The following is a 13624-nucleotide window of genomic DNA, read 5'->3' as shown; positions in this document are numbered from 1 at the left end:
ACAGGGCTGGGACCCACTGGGGCAGCCTAACTAAGGCCGACTGTCCTTGAGGCCGGTCGGTGCCCATCCCTGGGTGGATTAGGTGGGTGCAATGAAACCGAGCGGTCAGAAGTCTGAAAGGGATGTCACTGGGCTAAATCAAGGTTTTGGCAGCGCTACGTTCATCCTGGAGGCCCCAGAGGAGAATCTCTCTCCTGGTCTTTTCCACCTTCCAGAAGTGGCCTGCGTTCCGCGGTTGACGATCTCTTCTGCCATCTTCTAAGCCGGCAACGGCTGATTCAGTCTTTCTCACATCACATCGCTCTGATGTGGGCTGTTCCACCACCTCCTTCCACGTTTAAAGGAACCCTGGGATTGCACTGGATAATCCAAGCTAACCTCTTGCTTAAGATTAGCTGATCAGCAACCGTCATTTCCCCATCATGTCACATAGCGTATCCACAGGTTCCAAGGATTAAGATGCAGACATTTTAGCGGGGCCATTCTTATTCTGCCTACCATGAGCAGACTATGGGGAACAGAACATAAAACGTGTGGGGTTTACTTACAGACACCATAAACATGACCAACAACTCTATGCTGAGTGTTATTACAGCATGAGATGCAGCCTGACTACTAAAACTTCAACGATTTATGTTGGTTTCCATCTTTTACACTCTCCATCAATAGACATTTCAGCCATAAAAACAAGAGACCAGAGTGTTCTTACAAAAATATTATGAATTCAAACAGAAACACTTCTAGCCTTCGATAATTTACCAGCTATTTTCCTGTAATTATACCAATTTATACATTTTGTCAACAACCGCTACTCAAAATCAATTGTAATTAGTTTAGATTCCAAAAGATATCTATTTTGAAACAGATTTTAAGTAATTTTCAAGTTACTTTTGCCTCAGCCAATGATTATAGATATATGAAAAATACAACAACACTGTACAATTCTTTTAAAGAAAAAATACTTCTCCAGAATGTTTCTTCTTCAAAATTTAAATAAAATTATTTGAGTGTTTTTATTTTTTTTTAATGTTTATTTATTCATTTTGAGAGAGAGAGACAGAGAGAGAGAGCAGAGAGAGAGAGACAGCAAGTGAGCACCAGCGGGGGGGAGGGGGGGGAGTGAGGGGCACAGAGAGACAGAGAGAGAGACAGAGAAAACCCAAGCAGGTTCTGTGCTGTCAGCACAGAGCCGGACACAGGGCTCAAACCCATGAACTGCGAGATCGTGACCGGAACGGATATCAAGGGTCAGACACTTAACCAACTGAGCCCCCAAGGCACCCCAGAAAGTACCTGAATGTTCTTAAAAAGCATATTTCTATGCTTGAGGCTACCAGTAGGTGAAATCATGGAGGATTTTCTAATTATTAACAGAGCTTCTGGAACATTTTACTGTGAAAACCCGTCACCCAAATGCGGTGTAAACCATCTAAACCAAAAAGGAGTGGGACAAAGTAAGATAACAAGATCATGATTTAAATGTAAGAGTTAGGGGGAAAACATTCTGACTTCAAGAAACTTAGAAGGAAAATGCATTTTCGTGAATATCTGAGTCTTAAGAAATGAACTATTTCTTAGGTGTTTCACCTTCATATTCAAAATTAAAATAACAGAAAGTCCTTTCTTCCTTATATTTGCTTGCGTTTATATACCTGCACATGTAATACATACACAGTATTGTATATGTAACAGTTTATCTGTTGACCTCAATTTGGAAGTTGGTACCTGCATTTTAGTAAGTGAAAATCAGCAAATCTCACAATTTTTTGGCTTTAATCGTCAATTCACTTGGAGCATTAGTTAATCAACAAATACTTGAGCACCTACTCTGTGCCAGGCATGTTACAAGTGTTAACAAGGTTTTAATTTATCCCGTTAAAAAGAAAAAAATCAGTCCTGTCCAAGCTTAACAAAGTAATTCACATTTTTAAAAAAAGTACCAATCATGTAATCCTCATTTAATAAGAACCGACACTACTTTGAATCCACAATTCAGTCTTATCTAACAATCTGTAAATGGGTCAATTTGAACTTTACATCTTCAGCACATAAAGTTGGTATCATAAGACCAGTGAGTTATTTCACTCTGGGAAAATCGGGAGGGGGCGGGGTGGGCTCTTTCCTTCAAAGCTGCGGTCTCTTCTTGGGACAAAACTAACGACTGAAGCGAAACCAATGTGCTGACGTTAAAGTTCGTCACATGCCATCGGTAATCAGAAAAAAGTGTTCTAGACAGAAGACGACTTACTTAGACTGCTGAGCTGGCGTATGATAGCAGCAAGGGTACTGTTGGTTACACATTCAAGTTCACTGGTAATCCCCTCCGGCAGGGCTCCCCGGCACAAGTGCCGGGGCTCGATGTTCCTCTTCACTAAAGGCATGGCTCACGATCTGAAAATCAAAAAGACATTTTTTTAAAAGCTCACAGTCACATTTTAAGAAACTTAGAGTTTTCATTATCCTTTCTACGTGAGACAATCAGCTAGAAACACAGCAGATGTCGAATTAATTTCATAAAAGTTTATCGATTGCCAAGATATATTTAGCATACAACCCGACTTTTATAGAAAGATAATGTAAGCAAGATTTCCAGTAAAGTATGAATGACTGAATGCATGCATTTATACTTTCCCTCCCTCTCTACTAACATGATGAGAGATCAAAAAGGCATAAGCCCAGAAGTGCTAAGGGCAGGAAAGAACATAGCGGTCCCAAACTGGACAGAGCCTAATCAGATGAAGACACAGACAAGGCCATACCCTGGAGGCCAATGAAGGGAGAAAGGAAGTGAGCCCACTGCCCACCTTCCCCAACAACAGCTCAGGAACAGAAGGTGACACGTATGCATGAAACGGACAGAGGTGGGGGAGGAGGGGATGGCTTCCCAAGTGGGATAAGCTAATGAACTAGATGAACCACAAGGATCCACACGAAGGAATATGACAACAGGAGGACTAGCTTTTAAAAATCCGTTTACAAGTTCCTTCTCCCTTCCTGGGCTGCCTCCACTCCACCCTACCCAGCATGTTTTACTTTCTGGTGAACTCCAGGATTTGGACTTGAGACACAAAGCAGAGCTAAAGGTTGGGGCAGGAAATGCACTGAGACCAGGGGTATTCAATCAAAGTCTACACTGAATGTAAGACGGGGCTTCTCCCCACACCCTCGTTCCCTGGCTGGCTTCTCCACGTGGCTCCCAGAGCCCTGGCAGCCTGGTTTTCACTCCCACCCAAAGAGACTGGGACATCCCTCCCTGGGAATACTGGAAGAGAGATCTACAAACATGGGACACTGGGCTAGGGCTTCCCCCTATGGAAAATGCCGACCGGGTCACCTACCAGTTACACCTGCCAATAATCTCTCCCCGCACAGTTCCCACATGGCTTTTAATGCCCCGGACATAAGAACGCACAGTGAAGGATCACCAGACACTTCAGGAAAGCCTTCCCCAATGTAGGGAAACCTGGGAATCCCTTTCACTTCTCTCCACAAAAAGTACATTATAAATAACATGAAATCTCAACATTTTGTTGAAGGAGGCATATAGAGTTTCAAACCTACTACTTAGACAACCAACCTACCGCTCATACAACAGTAGAAAATCCAGTGACTGGGACATAACCATTATTTTAACAAGATCATCATATTGGCCAGCTTGGAGGTACAGAAACACAAGAGCCTAGGATGTTGGTCAGCGGTCAAACCTGCCCTGAAGTGCCAATCTGAATTCTTGTTATGGGAGACAAGTAACATCCTCTTTGTTTAAACCACCGTAGTTGGGCTTTCTGTTATGTGGTGTGAAACTTATTTCCAACTGGTACAACAACTGAATGGTACGCTGTACCTAAAGATCCTGGAATGTGGTAAGCATATAATAAATCTTTGCCTTTCTTCCTCCTTTCTTTAAGACTTTTGCTCATATATCTAATAAATACTTACAGAGCACCTACCACCTACCCGGCGGTGTAGGAGGTTGACGATCCAATGGGGAGTCAAAGCAGACAAGGAACCCCCCTTCCCATTGAAGCTCTATTCTACGAGGGAGAGAGACATTGACCCGACCGCGCAGGTTAATGAATTCGGGGTTAGAAAACCGTTTGTGGGGTCAGGGTGCTCAGCTGTCTAGAGTCATGGACAAGCTCCTGTGGACGCGGGACCTGAAATCTGAAGGGTGAACAAGGGTCCTGTGTGGTAATGTGGAGAATGAAGCAAAGGAAGGCAAAGGGGGGTGAGAGCTGTAAAGGAAAAGTTCTGTCCAATTATCCAACGTTCAATCGACTATTTCTGCCTTATATCCATGAAGGTGGTCGTTCAACACACTGACCCTATTTTCAGATTCAAATACTACTCCCATTGACGCAGGTGCAATGCCTACAGCACATCCCTTCACCTCTCTGTGCCTGTTTCCTCCTTGTAAAATGGGGAGAATACAGCAGTCCCTACCTTAGAGAGTGCGAATCTAATGAACGATTACATATATTAATCATTTAGAACAGCCTGAAATATAGCAGCACTAAAAAAAATGTGACTGATTATTAATTTAATGACATCTTATATGTTGTTATAATGTTAACTATTATTTCTATCACACTAGTGAAAGGAACGGTTTACTAGCCGACGATAAGGCTGAACCACAAAAGATAACAATATTCACATAGAAATTATGTGAAAGAAGATGTACACACTCAAGGAAGGAATGCTAAAATATGAAAATTCTAGAGGTCCAAGTCTCAAGGCAAAAAACAAGATTTACTGTGAGTTGTCATTTCTTTCTGGAGCCACATTAGAACAACAGGACAGGATGGTAACTAATCACAATAAAATGAACTAGAAAGCCAGAATTTGTCATAAGGGAAAAAGAGAAAACTCATTAACAAACTTAATAAAAACATAGAGTGTGGGAAAGAAAACTACTGAAAACGGGGACTCACTCCAGGGAAGCGAGAAGGAAATTAAGCAACAAAAACCATGATATCCATAAAGAAGCACGGAGCGATCGGGGGTGGGGGGTGGAGAGGGATGTGGTGGCAAAAGCTTCTAAGGACGGCACAGATAAGCTAGCGAACCGGATGTTCTAGAAGACTCTGAATTCGCGGGCGGCCTGCTTGTAACGCCGATTTGTGAAAGTGGCCCAAGTGTGAATTAGCTTTTAAATAATTTCTCAAAAGAGGGATTTATGAGAGTTTGGGGTAAATGTAAGATTTAGGAGCTGAAGGCTACGCATATAACAGGCCCCTCCTGCACATTCGTTCTGTGTTCATCCAGGATGAAATGTGACTCTTTACCCGTGTGTTTCAGCCTCTGACATGCCCAGCAACCTTCCCGGTACACCTCCCCCAGCCCACCACCACATCTCTTACAATTTATTCAAACGCATAGAAATCTAATCATCCACGTATCACAGAGGTCCCACCAACATGTCCGAAACACGGCCACAGCTAGGTAATACCTCCCTGCCCTCTTTCCCTGGACTGGGTCCCCAATATCGGATACACCTGCCATTCATCAGGGCATATGTGGGAGCTACCACCGGCTGTCTGTTTCGAGGGAATCTTGAAAACGCGCACAGAATCTTCCCCGTGTTCTCAGTCAGAGGTGCTCAAGGCCCATTCTGATACCCCCCTCCTCCCCCGCCAAAGGCCCTCAGTTTCGTATTTAAGACAGCCCCCTCTTGTGTTCACACAGTGAACTGTTGGCTGAACACGGTGGGTCCCGGGAGGCTCCATGGGTACTGCGGCCTCACCGAAAGGGCTCACCTAGAGGCTTGCTTAAGGCGTTATTAGGGCACCAAAGAAAAAAAGCTTAAGTCTAAGCAGGTGTAGTACCCACATCTTTTATGTCTGCATTCCGATGCTTTGATATCTTGGAGCCAGACGGAGGTCCCTGGAGGCATCGGTCCTCCAGGGATTAGCCAATTCCTAGAGCTGGTAAACTCACCCAGGGGCTCGCCTCTCATATGCAAACCTATCAGCCCACAGCCCGCACCTCCTCTATCCGCTCTCACACCCCACGCCACCGTCCAACTGCCCCAGTCACCCCAGGACCAGGTGCCAGACAACCGGGGACAACATTACGCCCCAAAGCCTGCTGAAATTACTCAAAGTAGCCAATCCCAAACCTGCTCAGCCTGCCTTATCCATCCTTCCCCACAGAAGCCTCGATAAAGGCTCTCCATGCCAGCTTCCTCTTTCGCTCTGTCTCCAGGTACCCCCCAAACCCAGTGCTTCCCCCCGCGCAGTCTCCTCATCTTGGGATCTGTAACGTTTACCTTATGGTATCACCTCCTGATCTGCCGGCCAGCCCGTATGTCACCTTTTCGATTAGCATACTGTATTTAAAAAAAAAATTTTTTTTTTAACGTTCATTTATTTTTGAGACAGAGCGAGACAGAGCATGAACGGGGGAGGGGCAGAGAGAGAGGGAGACACAGAATCGGAAGCAGGCTCCAGGCTCTGAGCTGTCAGCCCAGAGCCCGACGTGGGGCTCGAACTCACGGACCGCGAGATCGTGACCTGAGCCGAAGTCGGACGCTCAACTGACTGAGCCACCCAGGTGCCCCAGCATACTGTATTTTAAGACAACAGGGAAGTCTGAGAAGGATTCCAAGGAAGCAACATGGCAGCGATGTATCTGTGTCCCTGCTTACCACTGCAAGCGAACTGCAGGAGTCTACGTGCCTGGCCCCAGGCAAGGACTCCCTCCCGAAGTGGACTAGAAGCTTTCTGAACTCAGGGACTGAGCCTACAAGTTCTGTGTGTCCCACACCGACTTCCAGGGTCCCCAACACAACCTGAGCATTGAAAAACCGTCTGCTGGTTACACGCCGACACGTGTAGGCAGACACGTCTCTGTTTGGCCCTCTCCTTGGGCACTGCGTCTGTTGTTGTTCCAGTATTTCAGCCCTAACGAATCCCAGCCTTCACTTCTCACGGTCGTTATACGTCTCTTTGGCACCCCCACACTTGTCTAAACACAAACGATACAACAGGGGGAGGAAACGCTACTCTCCTCTCAACTTTAGAAAAATGGCTTTGTAGTTCCTTTGGAAAGTTCTAATTACCTAGCAATGACTGTCATGACTTCCCGATTCAGGGTGAAGTACCCTAACACGTGAATTTTCCCCCCGCCGGCCTTTATTTTACCTGACGCTAATCCAGTTTTGAATACACTGAACGGCAGGGTAGAGGTAAAGGGGAAAACGTTGGGTCACTCATTACTCTTGAAAATGCTCCGCAATGACAAAAACGGACACGTAATGAACTAACCCAATTAGTCACCAACAAATCACTTAAGTATGCCTCTCGATTCCTTCGCTTGAAGAACTAGGATGCATCCGGAGCATTCTTCAAAGTCATCCTGTGCGCTAAGAAAAAAATCAAAGACTGCTAATCATACGTTTATGGATTATTAGAGGTTACGTAAGGTATTGCTATTAAACCTGTAGTTGGCCCAACCTTTCTGGGAAATGTTTCAATTTAGAGACAGACAACCTGGTTCACATAACCGTGAACTAGATTCCAGACGCGGCTGAAAGCAGGCCAGAGCCCTTCCCTGGGAATTCGGAAGTGGGACCCCACACCCAGCTCAGCTGCTGCTCTCTCGAACAGCAGGCATGGGTGACCCCTCTGCCACAGGAAGTGGGGACTGCCACAGTCACGGCCAAGAAATGAGAACAAAGTCCCAGACAAACTGGCAAAGCCAAGAGGCAGACAAGGACACCCCAAGGCTTTGCCCAATCCTCAGAATGCACGGCCAACGAGGAGAGGACACTCCTACCCAACCCCCCACTTCACTGGGCGGGGGGTCAGGCTTGCATCCCGGTCTGATGCCTCTTGCGGCCTCTTCTCGCCTCCTCTCTTTCCTTCCACACCACAGTTCCCGTAACCAAACCCTCGCAGGTACGACCCCATCTTGATGGCTTTCTCTCGGGGACCCAGACAGATAGGAGCGGCTCTGGGAGTGGTTTAAGAAAAACGGGTAGTAATCCAGGGATACGGGCCTCGTGCACAGACCACTGTGCAGGAGAGGAGGCGGCCGTCTTGAAAGGGCAGGCGTGAAGAGTCCTGCCACAAGACTGTGGTTCACCTGCTACGGGACTGAGCCGTAAGCGACCTGGAAACTGTCCGGTGGAGGGAAATGCCACGACAGGAGTAACAGTGTGGACCCGTGGAAGATCCAGAAGGTAAAAAACATCTACAACAACAGCAGGGTTGGCTCGTGGCTGCTAGCCTGCACTGATGGCCTGCGTAAGGGTAATGAGGGACCGAAAGCTGTTAACAAGCCGTTAATGGCTAAGTGAGAGAACACCGGAGCCTTCCTGGTGGGTGTAAACCGGTCCTCATCAGTGACCTGTAGTGACCTGAAATGGAACTGCGGACTGGACTGCGTGACAGCTACGGAGCTCAAGATGTTCGAATGCTCGGTCAGAGCATCCTGTTAGTATGCAGATCCAGGCTGCGGTTTTCAGGGATCCTGAGAACAGGAACACGGACTCCTGACGGATGCCCATGAGGATGCTGGGCGCAAACACTTCCCCACCACCCCCCAGCTCCCTCTGGAAGTGGTCAGCACACCACTGGGGGATGCCGCACAGGCCTCGCCCCCACGGCTGGCAGGTGACCCGCGCGGGCTGCACACGTCCCTTCCCGCATGCCAACGGGGGAACTGGTGCCGGGCCTGGCGGGGGAGACTGACATCAGGCAGCCCGGGGAGGACCAGCAAGCGGTGGGTGGCTGTGCCCCAGAGACACAAGCTTCGGGGGGAGCGTGGAAGACAAAGCGTGGGAAGGCCCTGGATGTGGCAACTCTGGTGAAGCTTCTAGGGGCGTGGCAGTTGGGGGCATGCTGGGAGAGCCCCTCCTGAGTAAAAGACACATCCACAAAGAAGGAAGTGCAGCGCCCATTCGGCTGGGTCGTGGGGGCAACGCAGCTGGGATGCTGCTCTGGCCCGCAGACCGGGTGGCACAGCCGCTGCCACCTGGGAGTGGGGCCCAGAGCAAGAGGCTTTCTCTGCAGCAGGGCCGGGCTTGGCACAAGCGGCCCGGATGTTTAGGCCGTAGGATCCAGTGACCCTGGATGGTACGGAGGGGTCCGTAGCGGGAACAGGTGCAGTAAGGAGCCCCTGGCAAGCGCCAGATGGAGAATCAAGCGTATCCCCCTGGGATTCTGAAGTAAGGCCACGCCGTCACAACAGAGAATGATATGCCCTTTGAGAACAGCTCCAGGCGTGTGCATTACCAGGCCCTGGTAGAGGTCATCAACAGCAAGGGCGGAAGCATCCAAGGCCCCCCCCCCCGCCCCCGCCCCACCGGTGAGCTGGGTTTGTAGGTCAACCGGTCCACCAGGGGATGGAAAGGGCACTCCCCAGAGTGAGCCAGCGTGGAAGGCACAAGTGACTCCCACGAGCAGGAAGTCCAGACCTCCTCCACGTCCCCCACCACAGCTGCCGGCGCACTCGATGCCCGTGCCCCCGGCGAAACGCCGACTTGTACGTCTAGCGGGCAGAGCGGGGCAGGCACGAGCCTGGATGACAGACGGGTCAGCCTGACGTCAGGGACGAAAGCAAAGAGCGCCCATGGCTCTGTTACAGCAGCAACTGGGGATTGCCCTTGAAGACACCGGAGAGGAAAACCTTCCCGCACGCGGAGGTGCGACACGACAGTTCACCCCACTTCGTGCGGAAAGGAGACGGAGCCTGAGCTGAAAATCCAGATGCCTGGGCTGCCTGCTGTGTGGTCAGGGGACGAGAAGGAAAAGAACGAGAGCAGCAGGGACAAGGAAGTCTGGATACAAGCATACGGGGCAGGCACTGGGGAGCGGGCACAGTGGGAAGGCTCCTGGATCGTGTCAACCCCCCCCCCTCCCGCCCCCCACGGGAGAGGCGCGGAGTACCGAGGGGGCAAGATCCACGAGGCCGCGGCATCAGATTTGCCCGATGGGATCGCCTCCGTCGCCGCATCTGACCAGGGGCCCCCCTTCACAGCGGGGAGGCTCGGGACTGGACCCAACACGGTGGGTGGTAGGTAACACACACCACACCGTCCAGATGCAGATGCCCCCCCCGCCCCGAGTGCCGCAACCGCCTTCTCAAAGCACACGGAAGCACCAGCTCGAGAGACGGTCTGACAGGATGGGTGCCACGCTTCACGATGCGGTCTGCGAGGTCGAAGACCGCTCTGTGGCACCGCGTCCCTAAGAAGGGCACGCGGGTTCAGGAGCCAGGAGGCGGAAGCTGCCACGACCCACTTACCATCACTGCCAAGAGCCCACTGAGGGGTTCTGCGTTCCTGCCCCTGCCCGCTGGACTCTGGAGGGCCAGGAAGGGCTCATTCCGGCAGGGGCCACGGTCAAGGTCCCAGGGAACTGCAGGTTCTGGCTCCGGGCAGCACCCCGGACCCCTTGGGCCAGGGACCAGAGTCCCCTTGGGGCACAGGAAGCCGACTGTGACCAGGAGGAAGGGCTGCGTTTACACAAAGGGCAGGGAGGAGCACGCGTGCAAGCCAGGCGACACGCATCTTGTTGTCTGCTTCCGGCAGGATCCGGGTACTTGATTACCCACCTTACCTAGCGGGCTCGGTCAGCGCGCGTGCGCGTGCGTGTGCGCGCCGCACCTGCCGATTTCCTGGAGCATCTATCTCATCGTTAACTTGTTCCTCACGGTGGGGCTTTCTTCTCCGCACCTCGTTTCAGGAGTTTCCCGACACAGCAACCTTGTGTTTGCTTTGACAGAGACCCTGGCACAGGACGAGGGTTCTAATTTCTCACCGAGAGCTTGGGGTTTTTTATTTCTGGAGCCCCAGGCAGATGGCAAGCCATTTCTCAAGGCTGGCGAGCCGTTCTTCCACCCAATTTTTAAGGGATCTGACAACCCTCTGAAAATCACAGTGTTCATTTGAGGCTCCAGTTCCAGCTCGCTGCCTCAGGCTGGCCGGACACACGTTTCTGTACCATGGGCAGCATCAGAACCTAGCCTCCAGCACCTGTTCTGGTGTCCTTTCCCCTCTCGACCCCCTTGGCTTCTAACACCCGTGGACAGGCCGCCAATGTGTTCTTTCCAACAAGGCAAGATTAAAAAAAAAAAAAAAAAAAAACAACACATAAATTCACAGACACACAGTCAGCTATACTTTACCCAGCAGCTGTACGTGTCCACAGAAACTCACATGGCTAATTTCACTTCGTAGATGTCTCCTATGAGGACTCTCTTAACCCCCCCCCCCCCAGCCTCTCCATCACTGTATCACATCACGTTTCACTGTTCCTATAACCCTCTCCATTGTGGTCCTCAAATGTGGAACGAGAAAGGGTGAGTACAACGATCGGAGAATTATAGTGAAAAACTGAAAGGATCGGTGACCAGCAGAGAATAATATGGGTAAAGTGGGTAACAATGGGGAAGACAATGTCGAATATAGAGCAAAAACGTATTCTTTACTCCAATTTATGAATTGCATTAACAAATTAAGCCTGAGTCCCTGTGTGTGCTGATTACACCTTCCCTGCCTTCCTTACAGCTCACATGAAAATGTGTGCTGGGCAAAAAAAAAAAAGTAACATACTGATGGTATTATTAAATTTTAATATTAATCTAACATTCATTCCTAAAGTAAGAGACTTAATTTTTTCCCTCTAATTTTATTTAGTGTCCAATTAGTCTCCACCTGAATTTCTCCTGCAACTTGACTTACTATGGCAGCTGAATGTCCAAACACTGGCATTTCACTTCCCGGAGTGGTAATCTTCTAACTAAAGTCAAATGATTAAAGAATTTCAAGTAATATCAGTGTGCTTTCTACTTAAAGGCAACTTGTCTCTCTTCCAATAAGTTATCTAACCTCTTTTTTAAAATTCCATACACTGGGGCGCCTGGGTGGCTCAGTCAGTTAAGCGTCCGACTTCAGCCCAGGTCATGATCTCACAGCGCGTGAGTTCAAGCCCCACGATGGGCTCTGTGCTGACAGCTCACAGCCTGGAACCTGCTTTGGATTCTGTGTCTCCCTCTCTCTCTGCCCTTCCCCCACTCATGCTCGCTCTCTCTGTCCCTCCCTTTCAAAAATAAATATTTAAAAAAATACGTAAAATGAAATTCCGTATTATAAAACTCTGAAGTCTTCCTATAGAGTGATTAATTGGAATGTCTTTTCTAAAAAGGTTACAAAAGCAATTCAACAAATGTTTAAAAACGGTGTGAAGTTCTCGTAGTGTCCCTTTTCCCAACCATTCCCGTCCACACCACCCGGGATGAGCTGTCATCTCAGCAATCTAAGTCACTGGTGGATCTTTCCAGATCACTTACTGTTACCGATTTTCAGTTTAATTTCACCGTATTCAGAAGACATAATTTGTATGGACTTGTCTAAATTTGTTGAGACGTGTCTTATGGCCCAAAGCATGATTTGTCTTGGTGAGCATTCCACACGTACGTCTTGGCGAACAGACGTGCGTTCAGCTGTGGTGACTGATGAGGATGATGTTGTGATCTTCTATTTTGTTAACTAATTCTTAGTACGTTTGTTCCCTGAATCCCTGAGAGGAGGTTTGAGGCTGCCCACAGTAATAGATTTGTCCATTTCTCCCTGGCGTTCTATCAGTTTTTATGTATTTTGAAGGTCTGTTGTTGAATCTACACACACATTTCAGATCATCACGTCTTCCTGGTGAAATAAACCCCCTGTCCTTATGTAACGTTCCCTTCACCCCCGAGCTGGATCGCCGTCCCAGAGTCTACTTCAGTCATCCCTTCTTTTGACCAGTGTTTATGCAATGTAAGTTCTTCCTTTCAATTTTAACCTTTCCGTGTCTTTACAGTAGGTTTGAGACAGCATGCGGTTTGGTCTTGCTTCTGTCCAAAATGACGATTTCTGTCTTTTAATTGGTGTGGTTAGGTCATGTACTTTCTTTCAAGTGTAATGATCAGGTAGAATTTAAGCCTTCTTGCCAGTGGTCTTCTATGTTCTGCATTTTGCTCCATTTTGCCATCTTTCTGTCCTCTAATAATTATTTTTCTGATGTCTCATCTCCATAACTGGCTTTTACTCACTTTTAACCTTTCTAAAGTGGTTTCCCTACCGTCTTACGATCTATGTGTAATCACGGCCTACCTTCAACTACTACTAAACTACATCGTGCATTGTGTGTGAACATTGGCTGTAAGCTCGGAAGGGTGCATTTTTGTCTTCTTTCTCCAATGCTGATACGTTCATGTTCACCCTCATTTTTCACCATATCAGGGTCTATTCGTTTCTCTGTGTAGATCCACACTGCCATCAGGCACTCCTTCTGCCTAAAGAACTTATTTCAACATTTCTTGTAGTGCTGATCTCCTAGAAAAAAAAAGAAAAATTCCCTCGGCTTCTGTCTGTCTTAAAAAGTCTTCACATGGTCCTTTTTTTTTTTTTTTTTTAAAGAGATTTTTGATGGGTATAGAAATTTGGGTTGCCAAGATTTAGGCTTTTTTATTTTGTCTTTTGGTACTTTACAGATGTTATTCCACTATTATCTTTGCTCCTCCATTTGTAATGTTTATTCTCCCTATGGCTGCCTTTAAGATATTCCTGTTTATCTTTGGTATTTCAGCAGCTTGGTTCTTGTGTTTATAGAACTGGAGGGGGGGTTCGCATTTCTTG

General features: G+C 48.3%; 1 protein-coding gene and 1 long non-coding RNA gene across 7 annotated transcripts in view; one reads left to right on the top strand and one right to left on the bottom strand.

Annotated features, from left to right (window-relative positions):
- The window catches only part of WASF3 (WASP family member 3), a 133223-nt gene that overhangs the window by 41473 nt on the left and 78126 nt on the right, over window positions 1-13624 (bottom strand). For 4 of the 6 annotated variants that reach the window (XM_042987477.1, XM_042987349.1, XM_042987614.1 and 1 more), the window contains one exon: window positions 2249-2391. In XM_042987477.1, coding sequence (XP_042843411.1) covers window positions 2249-2381 — 133 coding nt within the window. In that variant the 5' untranslated portion in view covers window positions 2382-2391. Of the gene's footprint in view, window positions 1-2248; window positions 2392-6268; window positions 6329-10248; window positions 10463-13624 lie in introns of those variants that run through there. The other 2 variants (XM_042987589.1, XM_042987539.1) reach the window with 2 other exon arrangements.
- On the top strand, window positions 11214-11776 carry LOC122238886. The gene is made up of 2 exons (XR_006218074.1): window positions 11214-11304; window positions 11642-11776. It is a non-coding gene; the product is annotated as an uncharacterized LOC122238886 (long non-coding RNA).

Source organism: Panthera tigris, chromosome A1 (genome assembly GCF_018350195.1).
Source record: "Panthera tigris isolate Pti1 chromosome A1, P.tigris_Pti1_mat1.1, whole genome shotgun sequence".
In the NCBI taxonomy this organism is placed as follows: Eukaryota; Metazoa; Chordata; class Mammalia; order Carnivora; family Felidae; genus Panthera; species Panthera tigris.
The sequence above is the reverse complement of the archived record's forward strand: the minus strand, read 5'-3'. Positions and strand labels throughout refer to the sequence as shown.